Source organism: Myodes glareolus, chromosome 10, assembly GCF_982192425.1.
Source record: "Myodes glareolus chromosome 10, mMyoGla1.1, whole genome shotgun sequence".
Lineage (NCBI taxonomy): Eukaryota > Metazoa > Chordata > Mammalia > Rodentia > Cricetidae > Myodes > Myodes glareolus.
This window is the reverse complement of record NC_142035.1, coordinates 66,285,072-66,303,154: the sequence shown is the minus strand read 5'-3', so window position 1 is coordinate 66,303,154 and position 18,083 is coordinate 66,285,072. Positions and strand designations below refer to the sequence as shown.

General features: G+C 42.7%; 1 protein-coding gene across 1 annotated transcript in view; it reads right to left on the bottom strand.

The window, feature by feature from the left end:
• Nucleotides 1–2,885: 2,885 nt before the first annotated feature.
• Chrm5 (cholinergic receptor muscarinic 5) overlaps nt 2,886–18,083 on the bottom strand; it is a 70,266-nt gene continuing 55,068 nt past the window's right edge. The window contains exon 2 of the mRNA XM_048459513.3: nt 2,886–10,304. Within this exon, the coding sequence (XP_048315470.1) occupies nt 8,632–10,224 (1,593 nt within the window). The 5' untranslated portion in view covers nt 10,225–10,304 and the 3' untranslated portion in view covers nt 2,886–8,631. The remainder of the gene's footprint in view (nt 10,305–18,083) is intronic.

Sequence of the window (18,083 nt, the reverse complement as noted above, 5' to 3'; positions counted from 1 at the left end):
AAGACAACTTTATGTATTTAACATTCCTGGATTCTCTGTGTTATCTGTGAGCACAAGGACCTTTGTGCGCCCCACAGAATCTGGTTATCAAATACACAGGTTAGGTATATCCAAAAAACAGAAGCCTTTCGACATGTCTTGACATGTAGCATATGAACTAGGAACCAAATGTGGGGAAAGGAAGGGCTGCTCTCAGACCAGGCAAGTAGCTCACTTAGTAGGGTGCTTGTGTGGCAAGCACAAACCCCTGTCTGTGTTCAATCCTTGGTGCACAGGTAATTCTACCAGCTGAGGAGAGTGGAGGGGCAGGAGGGTCAGATATTCAAAATTATCCTCAGCTACGGAGAGTTTGAGCCTAACCTGAGTTAGAGATGCTGTTTTGCTTGTGTGCCAGGCTGTTTATGAGAACTTGGTGAATACTGCAGTCCACATGCATCTCATCAGGATCCAGTCACCCTTTCTTCCACCCTTTGCTCACAGATCCAGCCTCTGACGCTTTTCTTTATGTGCCAAAGAACAGTGCAAAAGAGGCTTAGAGAAGGGAAACATTTGTATTTGGGGAGGAGCAGGGCAGCCAGCCAGCACTGGAGTGATTTCCTTTGTACTGGAGTGGTGAATGGTTGTTCCGTTCATCATCCAGTTTGTCTACATCTCTGAAGCGGGGGAGCAGTACCCATTTTCTTCTGAGCACCAAGCTCATTGCATAGATCAATAATTATTTGTTGAACAAATGAGCAACCAAGCATAGGATAATCAAGAGTTGCCATTTTGGGTCTAAAATATGATGAAAGAAAGATGAATTCTCAAGGACAGTAATCTTCTTATCCTCTAAGCTGTACTGGTTGCATTTAACAGAGATAGAAAATGACAGATGCAGCCTCTTTCTGATCTATATTTAGTTAGGAGTGGGAGCTTTCTGTGTCACTTGAAGCCTTATGATTTCTTCTTTGAAGAGTCTAAGTGGCCAGATACTTTTTATTCAAGGACCGCCAAATGGTACTTAATAGCACTGTAAGTTCAGATGAAACATGTTTATAGATGGCTGGTGTGGGGGCAGGGGAAACCAAACTTTATAGACTGCTAATGGGAGCGTCAATTAAGTGGAGGTTCCTCCAAAGACTAAAAATAAGGCTAGCATACTTCTACACATATAACTGAAGGGATTAAAGAGCATCCAATGGAGATACCCGCACCCCCATGTTTATCGCAGCGCTATTCAGGTCAGTCAAGGTTTAGAAGCAGTAGATGTGTCTAGCGGTGGATGAATGGATGAAGACAATGTACTATACATTCACAGTGGCATTTAATCCACCATAAAGATGGGCAAAATCATGTGGTAGGTGGGAAAATAGAGCAAACTAGGGATTATCATGTTAAGCAAAATAAACCAGACACAGAAAAACAAAATGCTCGTGTCTTCTCTCGTATGCAGAATCTATATGAAAATAGAAAGATCGTGAAGGGAGAAGTAGGGCTTTGACAGGTGAAGAGGGACCCGAGGAGGGGGACAAAAGAGGCTTTTGGAGTGGATGTGATTAAAATATACTATATGCTTGTATGAAAATATCACAAAACATACTGTTTTATAAAATTAATATATGATAATTTTTTTTTGGTTTTTTGAGACAGGGTTTCTCTGTAGCTTTGGAGCCTTTCCTGGAACTAGCTCTTGTAGACCAGGCTGGTCTTGAACTCACAGAGATCCGCCTGTCTCTGCCTCCCGAGTGCTGGGATTAAAGGCGTGCACCACCATCGCCCAGCTGATAAGAATTTTAAAGTATGTGTGTGCATACAATAAGATTTCAAGAGTAGATGCTAAGATATTTTGCTGGCAGAATTATTGGTAATTTTTCATTTGTATGTCTTCTAGGAAAATATGTATTGCTATATTAATCATTGTCTTATAAAGTATAGTGAATATAAAGCAAAACTGAATATAATTTTTTGTGTGTTCAAGCATGTGTGTGTATGTGATGTTCAGACCAGAGACTGACATGGAGTTTCTTTCTCAGTTGCTCTCCCTTTATTTTTTGAGTCAGGGTTTCTCACTGAATTTCTTTGGCTAGACTGGCTGCCAACAAGCCCTAGGGATCCTCCTGCTTTCAACTCCCCAGTTCTGAGTTATAAGTGCACACTGGCTTTTAAGTGGATGCTGGGGGTCTAAATTTAGGTCCTCAGAACTTTACCACCTGAACCTTGCCTGGTCCTCTAGGTTGTTTGTTTGTTTGCTTATCCAATGAGTGTTTTGCCTACCTGTATGTCTGTGCGCCTCATGTGTGCCTAGCACCTCAAGAGGCTGGAAGAGGGCATCAGATCTCCTGAAACTGGGTTTACAGATAGTTATAAGCCATGATGTGGGTGCTGGGAATTGAAACTGGATCCTATGGAGGAGCAGCCAGTGCTCTTAATGGCTGAGTCATCTCTCCAGTCATGTAGCATCATTTCTTTTCTTATTCTTCTCAATAGGCCCTACTTCCTGGGTATCAAAGATCCCTCCCATCTGAAGACTGTCTGTCCATGACAGACCGGGTTTCCAGGGAGTAGAGTTGTACTCAAGATACCAGAGGAAATCTGATCAGTATTCCCACTGCTATCTTTCAGCATGTGGTGTTTTCTACCACAATCTACTGGACTGATCAGTTGGTAATCTGGCCTATTGTTAGTATATCATCATCAATAACTTGATGGATTTTGACCAAAGGTAACTTTGTCTATCTTTGGATACATGAGTACCACTAAAAATAAGTACTAATTTCCATCTTGAGATATTTGGAATACAAGAATGCATTTGCAACATTCTGTTAGAGGTGAAGTTGCTTCTTTTTATTAGGATGTCAATGCAGATACATTTATACAAGATAATCACATTTCTAAACGCTCTGCCAAGGACTGGGAAATGGCACTCTTGGGATGGCCATTCTTAGAAGGAACATAATGAACATCCTTGTGGATATCTAGTGGTTTGAGACTTGTTGAGAGTTAATATAAAAAAAGGCATTAGGATTTTTTGGTAGATAGATTTCCATGACATATAATGATGCTAAATAAGTATGGATAATTGTTGGACACAATAAGCAAAAACGAGGCTCATTTTACTTTGGTTTTATTCCCCTAATTTTGGATCACAGATGAATTTAAGGTTGTATTCCCCACCCCCACACATAACTCATGAATTACTAAGGGAGAGGAGTGCGGTTCCTTGGAGGATTATAATGGCTGTCGCCTCTCTGAGTTCGACATGAACATGTGAGTTGGTCTTTTGTCTGTTATCACTTATTCTCTCCATAACTTGTGGTGGTTTGAAGGAAAATGGCCCCCAAAGGGAGTGGCACTGTTAGGAGGTGTGACCTTATTGAAATAGGTGTGGTCTTGTTGGAGGAAGTGTGCCAGTGTGGGGGCTTTTAGGTCTCTTTTCTCAAGCTTCACTCTGTGTGATAGTCGATTTCCTGTTGCTTCTGAGTCTAAATATAGGACTCTCAGCTCCAGCACCACATCTGCCTGCATGCCACCATGCTCCCCATTCTGATGATAAGGGATTGAATCTCTGAAACTGTACGGGAGCCACCTCAGTTAAATGTTTTTCTTTATAAGAGTTGCCGTGGCCATGGTGTCTCTTCACAGCAATAGAAACCCTATGACATAGCTCTATTAGTTTTACTGGATGCTTTCATAGCTTTCGGTAATAGTAGCTGCTGCAGGCGGGCACAGCGTGTGTCTTCTCTAGGACCCATGTGTCTAGCTTTATGGCGAGCTCTAGAACATAATACCCAATGAAAAATTGCTTGATAGAGACATCCATGTCCACACAGCACTTTTGTAAATTGAGGGCCCTAGGGATGGTGAGTTTGAGGGAAATAATTTCTGTGGAAAAGTCAGAGCTTCATTTTTCACAGAAAGAGAAAAGCGGTGGATATTTTTCTTAAAACATCAAAATATGCAGAATTTTAAAATGGATGCTAACACTGAAAAAAATGACTATAAGAATTTTTAAAGCCTTTTTATATTTATTTATTTTGTTTGTATGCCATCAGAGGACAATTTGCAGGAACTGGTTCTCTCGTTCCACCTCGTGGGTCCCAGAGATTGAACTTGGGTTTAGAGGCAAGCAACTTTATCTGTGGAGCCTTCTTGCTGGCCATTGTGGGTTTTTTTTTTTTGCCTTTGTTTTTTGTTTTGTTAAAGACAAAGGGGGAGAAACAGAGTCTGTTAACTAGACAATGATGGAATAGGATAAAAGAAAGAGAGGGCAGAGGGACACTTTTCTGAGTAAACCTGGTTGTAGTTTTGACTTTTACAAACATTAATATTCTACTTATTAAAAAGAAGTTAAATCAGTGTGGGGAGCGGCTAATACTTAAAATCCAAGCACTTGGGAAGCTAATGCTGGAGAATCTTGAGTTCCAAAACAGCCAGATCATGTCCCAAAGTAGGGGGAAGGAAAGTGCAGGACCATTGTGGAACTGAGTCTGTAGATCAACACAAGAGTGCTTGCTTAGCATGCAGAAGGGCCTGAAAAACGCACACACTATGAAAGGCCAAGAAAAGCTGAGGCCCTTCTCCAGATGCAAGGTTCTAAACAGGCCGTGGTAGAGCATTCTGTTTGGTCCTAGATTAGAACCTGGACTGGAAAAGAAATTCTTACAACAAACATTTGTAGGACTAGTGAAATTTGAACAGTGTATAGACTACAAATCAACATTGTAGCAATGTCAATTTTCTTGATTTTCGTTGTTTGTGCATTAGTTACATAAAAGTAACATTGTTCTTAAGGAACAAACATGGAGACATTCCAAGGTAAATAGACACATGGAGAAAACCTACTCTAAGAGAGGTGAGAAAAAAAATGGTGGGCCAGCACACACAGCTGTGCACACTGAGAGAGAGAGAGCACACTAATAGAACAAAACCTTAATGGGTTTGTAAAACAGATGAAGGACAAAGAGATTCTTCTAGTATTGATTCAGCTTTTACATAAGTTCAGAATTCAAAAGAATTTGTTCTTTTTAAAATGTGCTTCTGGCTCCTTTCCTAACACATTTACCCACTCCCTGCCTAGATTTCCTTAAATTAGCAACGAGCTTGCATAATCCTAAACTGATGAGATAGAAATTACAATCACAAAATGCTAATGACATGACGGGGGAGAAAGTGAGGCTGTTCCCGTTGGCACAGGGCCTCTGTCTGAGAAGAGTTGGACTTCCAGGTTTGTCCCTCATCCCAGTCCTACAGGAGAAAGGAAGACTTTTAGCCACAGACGTTTTATCATCATTATTTAATCTTAATTTGATCATTGGTAACTGGAATGGCACATCACAGAAAGTAGCAACAGGGATGTGTATTCCATATTGTGTGCCCTATTGTAAAAGGGAAGGCCATGCAGAGCTGGGTAAGACCCCGGTACAAATTGGGTCTGTCATGCTAACCGGAGAAGAGTCTCCAGTTTTAACACTTTTCACAGAATCACTGGGCAGCTGAATGTCTTTAATATCCAGAACAACATGAGTACAATATGCTTTGCTGTGATTCGGATATTTGTAGTAGACGGCTATATATCCCAACCCAAGGGTTTAGGTGCAGATTTCACAATACAAATAACTGACAGCATCACCCTCAGAGCACACTCGCCAGAGGAGCAAAGCAGAGGAACACTGGTAAGGTGTGTTGTTTGGCCAAACAGGAATGGAAAAGAGGGACTTGTTACCAAGTTCACAGCCAAAGAGAAACAAATCACATTATTAGCAACACATAGCTTCAATGGATAACTAGTTAAAGCTGAACACAGTTTCCACCACAGACAGAGCTCAGGAGACTGGGATCTGGGATCCTAGCCCAGAAGGCGTAGGACAGGATACACCCCGCCCGCTCAACCAGTCCCTGTAGTTGACAGCTGAATCTTTGCATTCTGAAGGCCCCACTTAAGGCCCCGACTCAAGGAAACTTTGGTTTCCCCTAGTAGTTTTGGGGTACACTTTGTCTGTGTTAGTCGGCATGAGTACCTTTGTGAACCTGGCTACTTTCCAAAGTCAAAGATCAGTTTCACAAAAGATAAACTAAAAGCGCTCATTCTGTGTGATGATGGAGCAATACTCTCTCCATTCCAGCTCTGGGTTCCTTTGCTTTAACTGCCTTATCCTTCTACTGTGACTGATGAATACCCAATATAGGATTAAAATGCCGTTTTCATTGAAAGATTTCCAATTCTGTCAGCAGCCAAGGCCTTAAAGGAAGAGAATCAAGCCTGTCTACAGCTGGTAGAGCAGGTTTCGGAATAAAGCCACACCTTCCTGGTGTCACGTAGGCCTGGGAACTCTGTCTTAGAGATCTGAGCCAATTAGTATTTTCTGCTAGTTTCTTAGCAGGTAGGAACCTGCCCTTCACAAAGACTCCACAGCTACGGTGCATCAAACATGTTCCATTTCAACATCAGGGCTCTGCAGGATAGAATAGAAGCCTGGGTAGATTAGCCTTGTGCTGCCCAAGAGTTCCCCATCCCAAAGGCTCCTTGGCATCTAACTCTCTTCTTCCAGGGTTGGAGGAAGAACTCAGACACACGTCTAGTTCCCAGGAAACAGGCCAATTCTTCTTCTTCTTCTTCTTCTTCTTCTTCTTCTTCTTCTTCTTCTTCTTCTTCTTCTTCTTCTTCTCTTCTTTTGACATCCTCTTAGCAAATGAGGTTGAAAGAGAGCTGGCTTCCACTGAGTGAAATGAAATCCAGATTTTTTTTTCTTTTTGAAAGAGGATCTTGCTATAGACAAAGCTGCCTCCACTGCTCAAGTGCTGGTATTAGAGGTATGTTCCACCACACCCAGCTGAAGTGTAGAGAATTTTTTAACACAGTGTCAAATAATAGCAGATCTAACTAGGAAGCTTCCAAAAGGATTTCTCCACCTGCCAGTTCTTCATGTAGCTCTGCACTGCTTTTACTGTGGAGCTTTCATTAATTCAACTTATTTCATAGCTTTAATTTCTTGTACATATATTTATGTTTAGAGTCATCAAAAAAGCATCTTAGGTTCAATATTTTTCCTCTCTTGCTTCTAAAACTCAAACCCAGGGTTTTCAGCATGCTGGACAAGCACTGTCCAATGAGCACCACTCCACTTCCAGTTTGTTTATATAAAAATACTTCAGTTAAATAGTTCCAACAAACTCAGTTTTTAAATAATTCCATGGCACAAATGTATGTTGATAATTTTGTTTTTATGTCATTATAATTTACACTTAGTTTTTAAGATGAAACTTACATTTAAACAATGTTTGCTTTGGTGCTGAGGGTCAAATCTGGTGCCTCATGGATGTGGAAGAAAATGTCGTATCACTGGGCTCCTCCTAGCCAAAGCGTTCATATTTAAGGACCATAACCAACTGCACTGAACTCTCAACGGTAAGTTTCTGAGCTCCTCACTTTGGGGTGAATTTGGGTAGGACTGAATAAGGAAGTCATTTCTTTCAAATATGAAAGACTTATAAGAGAGGAAGGGAGAGAGAGAGAGAGAGAGAGAGAGAGAGAGAGAGAGAGAATATTTCCCTCTGCTTGCCCAAGTAGCATTTCTTTCCCAGCACAAGACAGTAATCTGTGAATGTCTGGGTGTGTTAAGGGTTGAATGAGGGGGATTGGGAGCTTCAAAAACTCTTAAATAAATGTCAAAGCATAGAAGGAAAAGCATATTTGGTTTCCATGTTTTGTGTCTGAATTGTCCTGAGAAGAGATTAGAAAGCAATTCCCCTGAAAACAACATAAAAGACCCAACATTCAATATTTTGGAGAGGATTCCTACTGGACAGGGCTGTTATACAATCAGTTTCTCCTGGGAACACAGCATATTTAGTAAATGATTCCAAATGGGCACCAAAAGTGATACACAATATTTGTTTAGAGAAATAATTGCCTCACTGGTAAAACACAAAAGTAACTGTACGGAAACTTGATCATCATTAGTAGCAGAATAGAAGCCCCTTTAGGAGACCAAGTGTGCCAAGTGTGCCAACGTCAGCACCCTTCTTGACTCAGGATTCTGAGAAACTGATGGTCTGTGGAAATCACCATGGTTTCACCGGGCACAGGCGTTGTCATAGCTATGTAAGGGGGAGTGAGAGCATCGTTCTGCATATGAACAGAAAAACATGCCACAGTACAAAGCACGTGATAGCTGCATAATAAGTGCTGATTAAATTACGAGTGATATTCTTAGAAGCCAGTTGAATATCATTCTTATCCAGAGGCGACAGTGGCCTACATTCTCCTGATTCTCACTGGTATAAGACAATTTCACACAGACACATACACAGTCCCGAATAGTCTATGACAGAAAGCCACAGGGGAAGATTTCCATCTGGTCGCTACTGTTCTGCACAGGTCAGTTCCCCCAAATCATTGCCCACTGTGACTCAGATGTACGTCCAGAGCAGGGCCCTGAGTCTGTCTCTCTGCTCCACCAGCAGACTCTAGTGGCATCAGGTGGCCTTGGTAATAGAGAAGACTCGTTGCTGTGTGTGTGTTACTCTTCATCTGACAACAGACCTTGAGTCCTGACAAGTCTTCGGGGACTCAGAATGGCAGATGACGTCCTTGAAAACAAGCAAACCGGACCCCACGTGGTTATGATGCTTTCGAGGGGCGTTGCTGACTTTTCAGGGTAGCTTGCTGTTCCCTTGCCAGTACAGTTTTTCCTCGGCTTTTTTCTTTTTCCACCGGCAGAGGAGCAGCATCTTAAAAGTCTTCCTGAAGGTTCTGTTGCAGAGAGCATAGCAGATGGGGTTGACAGTGCTGTTGACGTAGCACAACCAGTAACCCAAGTGCCACAAGGTGACAGGGACACACTTGTCACAGAAGGTGGAAACCAGGACCATGATGTTGTAAGGGGTCCACGTGATGATGAAGGCCAGGAGGATGGCACTCAAGGTCTGGGCTGCTTTCCTCTCCTTGACTAGGACCATTCTCTTTCGTTTGGTCATTTGATGGCTGAGGTTGGGATCCAGGCCTTTCGTGGAAGGGTCTTTGGACACCGGGAAGGTACAGGGCATGATTTTCACCTTGCGACAGCCATTGTTAGTCTCTTGGGTCCCATCAGCTTTTACCACCAGTCGGAACTTATAGGCAACACACTTCTGACTCTTGAGTTTCTGAGCAGTAGCCGGGGACAGGAAGTACTTGGGAGTGTCATAGTCATTGTTTTCAGTCTGAGCATTCCCAAAAGTTTCCTTGGTCTCTTCAGTGCTGAATTCTTTCCTTGCGCTTTCCTTGGCCTGGTTCTTGTAGACCACTTGGAAGACAGGGTCAGTGGTGGTCTTGGCCTCATCCTCTGAGGAGGCATAGCTGCTACAGGTAGTGACCTGCTCAGCCTTGTCCCAGTCTGCACTTAGGCCCGTGGCCTGGGTTGGCTTTCCTGTGGTTGAGGGTCTTCTGCGGGAGGATGACCAGTCATTCCTTTCCTTCTGGGCCAGGCTGGGTCTAGGGTAGCTAAAGAAAGATCTGAGCAGGGTCCTGTGAGCTGGCTTTCTCTTCTTGGCTTCTGCCACAGAATCAGAACCCTGGAGGTCAGCCAGGTCCTTGGTTCGCTTCTCCGTTTCCCTGTAGATCCGGCAGTAGAGTATGGTCATGACGGAGACAGGGATGTAGAAGGCAGCGATGGCAGTGCCGAAAGTAATGGTGGGCTCGGAGAGGAATTGGATCTGGCACTCATCGGGGGGTACTGTCCGCTTCCCCACCAAGTATTGCCAGCAGAGGATTGCTGGCGCCCAGAGGATGAAGGAGATGAACCAGGCCAAGCCGATCATAATGCCCGCCCTCTTTGGGGTACGCTTGGCCCGGTATGTCAGTGGTCTTGTGATGGAAAAGTAACGGTCGAAGCTAATCACCAGAAGGTTCATGACAGAAGCGTTGCTGGCAACATAGTCCAGTGCAAGCCAAAGGTCACAAGCCAGACTCCCGAGAACCCAGCGACCCATGAGGATGTAGGTCGTGTAGAGGTTCATGGAGAAGACCCCAATGATGAGGTCCGCGCAGGCCAAGCTGAGCAGGTAATAGTTGTTAACTGTCTTGAGCTGACTGTTGACTTTGAAGGAGATCATGACCAAGACATTGCCCACAATGGTCATGAGGCTGACCACGGCCGTCACCGCTGCAATAGTGACGACTTCCCAAAGCCCATGGCGTTCCAAAGCCTGGGGATTCACTGGGGTGCCATTGACTGTGGTTTCATTGTGGTAAGATTCCGCCTCCATCCTGGTTCAGGAAGTTGTTTTCGGATTTAGTCTGAGGTTTGGAGCCGCTCTGTTCTGCCTCCACTCTTCTCCACCAGTACCTGGAAGAGACATAAACAGGTCATCTCCGCTCATCACAGTTCTGCCTGATTTTCTTTTCCATTCGAGATTCGTCATTACTTCCAGAGTATGAAATGTATGTAGAGTAAGATTATAATTGTTAAACTTTTTTTCTTAGAAAATGACTTAATTTATCATCACACTATTGTTAGAATTGATAGTGTTGAGATAGTTAAGGTAAGTATAAGGTAAAAGGCAAAATAAATTTGGGAAAACATAAATATGTGTACACATCATCATTGCATTGGGTAACAGTATAGCAATATATGTATATATATATATTATCATTGCAAAATTATTCTGCCTAGTGAATAAGTATTTTTAAACTTTATTTTATTTACTTAGTATACAGTATTCTGCTTACATGTATGCCCGTGCCAGAAGAGGGTACCAGATCTTATTACAGATGGTTGTGAGCCACCATATGGTGGTGGGAATTGAACTCAGGACCTCTAGAAGAACAGTCAGTTCTCTTAACCGCTGAGCCATCTTTTCAGCTCAAGTATTGGGTTTTAATTACAAAAATTTTCAATTAAAAAATTTTTAATGAAAAATTCTCTTCCATTTTTATACATGTAAAAATGAATTTTGGTCATCTTCATGCCCCAATACCCTCTCTCTTTCCTCTCTTTCTCCCCTTGAAACCGTTTTTCTTCCATGGAAATCTCTGGACAGTCAGCAGCATTTTTATAGGGTATCATCACTAGCTCTTTGAGAATTTCGTATGATGTGTTGTGAGCACATCCATTCCCTCCCACAACCTCTCCCAGATCCATTCCCTTCCCTACCCACCCAGCTTTGTGTCCTTTTAAATTTTTTGGTGAATGCTCGTTTGCATTTTAATGTGCCTCAGTGCCTGAGTCCCATTCATATGAAACTGCTGCCCTCTTGTGGCAATTTTTTAAAAAGGGGGGTTAAGAAGATGAAGGAGATTAAGGAATGAATTGTTTAAGACTGGGAGGGTGGTGGAGGTGAGGGATCGTAGGGTGGAAATGAAGGGTGTGGTTGCGGGTGGGGTGGGGGGGATGGAGGAGGCGGCCTATGGGTGTGATAGACTTGAATGCTGGGGATAGAAAACGGAAATGAGCATTGGAGGTACCGCAGGGAAGCGGCAGGCTTAAAACACGACAGCTCACAATGGGTTAAAAACCAAGGGGAATTCCTATTGAAGGAATGTGTGAAGAAACAAAATTTGCGCATTTTTTTAAAGGCGACTCTTTTAAAGTAACAAACATCTAACTTCTAACTCAGAGAAAAGAAGTGCATGCAGTCTAAAGCTCATTTCAATTAAGAGATACCTTCTTGGAGTGGGTGCGGATGAGAAGAAGGATGGGGGTGGGGAGAGGAGGAAGGGAGGAGAAACTGATTGAGTTGGGAAAAAATAATTATTTTTTAAATTTCGGGGGGGGGATGATGGCTTCTCATTTTCTATGAAGTAATAGTATCTGGGGCACGATTTTAACCGATGCCTTAAGAACACTGTTTACTGGTGCTAGATGCCTTGGAGCGTAAAAGAGGCTCGGGTGCATGAACTGAGAGACTAAATCTTGTTCAGCCCTAAACAGCATCCAGGAAGAAAGTGAAGCTTTTGGGTCAAATTCTTGGGACAGAAGAGTCATTCTCGAGGATACTGAATAGTTGCACTGTCTCTGCAGAACAGGAAAGCTGGTGAGACAGCTTATACTTGAGGACTAAACTGCAGCCTCTGGATTCACGTGTGAAGCTTATCTCCTAGTCCTGGGGTGTGGCGGTGGTAGGGGACTCCCTTCCTTTCTGTCTTGTGCGGTATCCCCAGACTTTGGGGAATCTATCATTTTTCTATGTGTGCCCTGTCATAAAAAGCCTTGGAAGTACTCCTGCAGTTAGGTTTATGAGAAAATCTGAAAGCCCAGAATTCCTTGGCAGCTAGCAAACCCTTCCCAATAGAAGTAAAAGCAAGATTATGTATTTATCTTTGCATTCCTAACGGAAGCATATTTTTCTGTAAGCAATAGGAAGAAAATGTCTTCAGGAGGCAGGGACACACTGCGTGCATCAAGCAAAGCTGAGAAATCTAATTAGATAAGGACTGACACAGGAGCCTGGGTTTAGTTCCAAGGAGATAAGATGCATCTTGGAAAGTTGTTTGGGGCTGTGGTGCTCGGAGAGCTTCGTGACACATGAGAAAGAGGGACCAGGAGGAGCAGAGTGGGAGGAAGCTATGCTACTGACTGCATGCTTGTCTGTGGACCAACTTCGTGCCTGTATGCAATACCAACCGAAGGCCAGAAGAGGGAGTCTCTTAGGACTGGAGTTACAGACAGTTATCCGCTGGGTGGATGCTGGGAATCAAACCCTGGTTTTGGGCAAGAGTAGGCAATGCTTTTAAACATTAAGTCTTCTCTCTAAACTGGCTTTTTCTTATTTTTAAAGAAGGGTGAACATAATCTACTTTTCCATGCTCATGAGAATGGCAGTACATTAGAACGTAAAAAATCGACACATGGGAAAGACTCAGAGAGATTCTGGACTGAGCTGGTCAGTGAAGTGGCATAGGACCTAACGTGGTAATAGAAGTAACTGCCTGCCCCTAGAGCAGAGGCCCCACAATAGTACCCCGAGGGAAGGTGGAGTGTATGACCCAGACACCAGTTGCAGTGTTTGGAAGAGGTGGAAATTATCTTCTGATCACACCCACCTTTAAGAAATAAAAAGCCTAATCTTACTCTTGTAAGAAGTTGTGATCCTAGAGAAGCTAAATAACAAGATGAACCTGAAGAAAATCATGTAGTTATTTTCCTGGATATTGGAAGTAGACAAGAGTGCCAGGCAACCTTGGGTGCACGGGGGTTGGGGGGAATGGAAGGGGAGAGGGTTAGAGAGAGGGGAGTAGGGGAGGATTGGGGAAAGCTTGGGGGATTGGGATGGGGTGGAGGGAGGAAGGATGGATATGGGAGCAGGGAAGTATATACCTCAACTAAGGGAGCCATTTTAGGGTTTACAAGAGACTTGATTCTAGAGGGGTTCCCAGGTCCAAGGAGAGATCCCCAGATTGTTCCCTGGACAGCAGAGGAGAGGGTGCCTGAACTGGCCTTGGTCCATAACCATACTGATGAATGTTTTGCATATCACCATAGAACCTTCATCTGGTGATGGATGGAGATAGAGACAGAGACCCACATTGGAACACTGGACTTAACTCCCTAGGTCCAAATGAGAAGCAGAAGGAGGGAGAACGTGAACAAGGAAGACAGGATCAGAGTGAACCTTCATCCGACGATGGATGGAGATAGAGACAGAGACCCACATTGGAGCACTGGACTGAGCCCCCAAGGTCCAAATGAGGAGCAGAAGGAGGGAGAACATGAACAAGGAAGGCAGGACCGTAAGGAGTGCGTTCACCCACTGATACAAGGGGACTGATCTAATGAGAGCTCACTAAGGCCAGCTGGACTGGAACTGAATGAGCACGTGATCAAACCGGATTCTCTGAATGTGACTGGCATGGGGACTGTCTGAGAAGCCATTGATAATGGCACTGGGACTTGCTTCCTCTGCTTTTTGGGATCCTAGTCTGTTTGGATGCTCACCTTCCTAGACCTGGAGGGACGGGGGGGGGGGGGGGGGGGGAGGAACTTGAACTTCTCACAGGGCAGGAAACCCTGACTGCTCTTAGGGCTGGAGAGGGAGGAGGAGAAGGAGTGGGGGGAGTGGGAGGGTATTTATTGGGAGGAGGGGCGGAAGTGGAAACTTTTATAAATTAATAAAAAAAAACTTAAAAAAAAAAAGAATGGCCAAGAACAAAAACACTGATGACAACTTATGCTGGAGAGGTTGTGGGGAAAAGGGAAAACTTCTGCATTGCTAGTAAGAAAGCAAGCTGGTGCAGTCCCTTTGGATGTCAGTGTGGCGATTTCTCAGAAAATTAGGAAACAACCTTCCTTAAGACCCAGTAATACCACTTTTGGGTATATATCCAAAGGATGCTCAATCATGCTCAGCTATGTTCATAGCAGCTTTGTTTGTCATAGCCAGAATCTGGAAACAACCTAAATGAACCTTGAGCGAAGAATGGATAAGGAAAATGTGGTAATTTACACAATGGAGTACTACACAGCAGAAAAAAATAATGACATCTTGAATTTTGCAGGAAAATGGATGAAGCTAGAAAGCATTATTTTGAGTGAGGAAACCCAGACACAGAAAGACAATTATCACATGGACTCACTCATAGGTGGTTTTTAAACATAAAGCAAAGAAAGTCAGCCTACAAATCACAATCCCAGAGAACTTAGACAACAATGCGGACACTAAGAGAGACATACATAGATCGAATCTATATGGGAAGTAGAAAAAGACAAGATCTCCTGAGTAAATTAGGAGCATGGGGACCTTCGGGGAGGGTTGAAATGGGGAGGAGAGAGGCAGAGAGGGGAGCAGAGAAAAATGTAGAGCTCAATAAAAATCAATGAAAAAAAAAAAGAAATAAAAAGCCTAGTGAACAGCTTAGAGTGGGGAGGGAAGGCAGCAGAAGTCTGTCCTGTGTATTTTAGGGATTGGTTCCATCCATTTTGAGGAGTTGCCTAGCCCCGAGGCAAGCCCTCGAACCCCCTTAACGTTTCATCATTACCTGGCAGACTTTGCCTCTCCGTCATCTCCAGCACAGTGTGGACAGAACTTGGGGGCTCAAAGAGTAGCTCTTGTCAGCTCCCCTCCATCTGTAACCTTGAGCACCCCTCAGTAGCAGATGGAAATGTTTAAAATACACAACAAATGAAAACCCAGGCGTTGTAGCACAAGCCTGTAACACTAGCTACGCTGCAGGCTTAGACAGAAGGGTGGACCATTTAAGGGCCTGCCTGGACTACAGGGTCAGTTGAAGGCTCTCAGTGCAAATGATTGAGATACTCTTTCAAACGAAAAAGTAAGGGTGGCCTTCTTTCTGGGAAAACCTACCGATGTTTCTCCATTTTCTTTTTCATGCACTCAGCACAGAAGGGAGCCAAACTAATTAAAAGTCTGACTGATTACAGAGAGAGAGTCAAGAAATTGTGTTTGTTGTATGAGATTTGTATTTGCAAGGGGTCCATGATTTGTTTTACAACTATCCCAAACAGCTAGGAGGTGGTGGTGTACGACTTTAACCCCAGCACCTGAGACACAGAGACGGGTGGCTCTCTGTGGGTTCAAAGCTAGCCTGGTCTATATAGTGAGCTCCAGGCCAGCCAGGGCTACATAATGAGACCCATTTAAATTAAATAAATGAAGAAATAAGGAAGGAAAGAAGGAAAGAACTATCATAATATTTTCTTTTCCAAGTAGCGAGAAACTGTAAGTTCCATGGTTTTGGGTTAGTATAGTGATGTTTTATTTATGTTTTAATAACTAATGCTTGAAAGACCAGAAGGGAAAAGCTAAGGCCCCAGAGGTCAGGCAGTGATGGCACACACCTTTAATCCCAGGATTTGGGAGACAGAGGCAGATGGATCTCTTTTTGAGTTCAGGGCCACCCTGGACTACACAAGATCAATGCAGAAACCAAACCAGGTGGTGGTGGCTTATACCTTTAATCCCAGTACTAGGGAGTCAGTCACATGCCTTTAATCCCAGAACTAGAGGGAATATAAAATGAGAGGAGAAAGAGGCTTAGGTTTTAGTTTGCGGTCACCAGCCTTGGTAGAGGGAAGACTTCACTCATGGGTTGGCTGCTTTGCTTTTCTGGTTTTCGAGTTGAACCCCAATTTCTGTCTCTGGGTTTTTATTACTTGTGCTACAGGCTAGGATTTATGAACCTTCTTGGGAGGTTTAAATGAAAGCCTAGATATTACCTGATGATAGTGATTTTCCAACCTGAATATGTATCACAGCTGCCAGCAAGTTGATTGAAACAGATCACTGGACTTCATCTTCAGCCTTGTGGCTGCAGGGATGTTTAGGAGTTTGTATTTCAACAAGTGACACTATGCTACTACACAGTTTGAAAACAACTACAGAATGAATGGATATTTTAGGTGGAGGCTGCTTGTTCATTTTCCGGCCAGACCCCGAAATAATCACACAGAAATTGTATTAATCAAAACACTGGCCTAGGATTCTTATTAACTTATTATTCTTTTTTAAATATTTATTTATTATGTATACAATATTCTGTCTGTGTGTATGCCTGAAGGCCAGAAGAGGGCATCAGACCCCATTACAGATGGTTGTGAGCCACCATGTGGTTGCTGGGAATTGAACTCAGGACCTTTGGAAGAGCAGGCAATGCTCTTAACCTCTGAGCCATCTCTCCAGCCCTTAACTTATTATTCTTATTATTGTTATTAATTATTCTTGTTAAGCTTAGGATTCTTATTAACTAACTCTTATATATTAAACTAACCCATTTCTATTATTGTGTATTTTACCATAAGGTTCATGGTTTACCAGTAAGATTCCAGGGCATCTTTCTCCTTTGGCAGCTACAAGGCATCTCCTTGACTCTGCCTTCTTTTCTTTTCTATCTGTGCTTGAATTTCCCATCTTTCTCTATTCTGCACTGTCATAGGCCCAAGTAGTTTCTTTATTAACCAATGGTAATAAAACATTCACAGCATACAGAAAGGAATCCCCTTTTTTGTCTAAATAAAGAGGAAGGTTTTAACTTTAACATAGTAAAATTACGTATAACAAAACAGATATTAAGCAAGAATTACAGTTACAATATTTATATTTATTTATCACTTATTATAAATAAGGAAAACTATAATTATAACCACCTATTTTTTAATTCCATTAAAGACTCTAGAAGGATATAGTATTACCTAAGTAAACAGGAATTGTAAGTTATATTATATTCAACATCCAAAATCTAGAATTGACAGAGACATCTCACTGTCTGGATAGTCACCCAAAGTTCTTCTGTAACATTGGGGCATCCATATTTACCTTACAGGCACATAGTATCTGGCAGACTTTTTTATGAAGCAGGAAATTTAAAGACAGTTTTGCCTATATTGGCAGTTTGTCAGTCACTTTTTCTGTGTGTCCTGCAGAATGTCTGGTAGACTCTTTTATTAATCAGGAACCTGAAGGACTGTCTAACCTTTTTTAGGCAACTTCAGCATCATTATTTTTTTATGGGTTCTGCATGTCCAGTTTATACAGCATACCATCATACCACCAACTAGTCCATCCAGCAGTTTCTTTTTCTTTTTCTTTTTTTGTCCAAATGGCTAGCAAACTCTATAAGGAGTCTCTTTGATACCCTTCAACCTCTTGAAATCGATTGGTGTGGCCAGGAGCAGATGTGTCTCACTGTCATGAAAAATTCTAAGTTTTAAAAATCATTTTAGATGTCATATTTTGTTAATCTTGGAAAGGTTTGAAGAATACCTATCCATCTGAAATACACCTCTGTACATCTAGAAAACCTAACTAACACGACTGCCAGCTTGACTGTTATAGATGACTCTCTATTAACCTGTATTTGTAATTATATGTTACATTTTAAAATGAGCTGTACAAACACAATACCTTAGTCAAGAGCAGAAGTATACATGTAACAAAATTGACTTTAAATTTGTATCAATAAATCAAGAACCATACCAATAAAAAGTATTCATCTCGGGGCTGGAGAGATGGCCCAGAGGTTAGGAGCACTGGCTGTACTTCCTGAGAAAGGTCCTGAGTTCAATTCCCAGCAACCACATGGTGGCTCACAACCATCTGTAATGAAATATGCTGCCCTCTTCTGGCCTGCAGGGACACATGCAGGCAGACCACTGTATAGTTAATAAATAAAT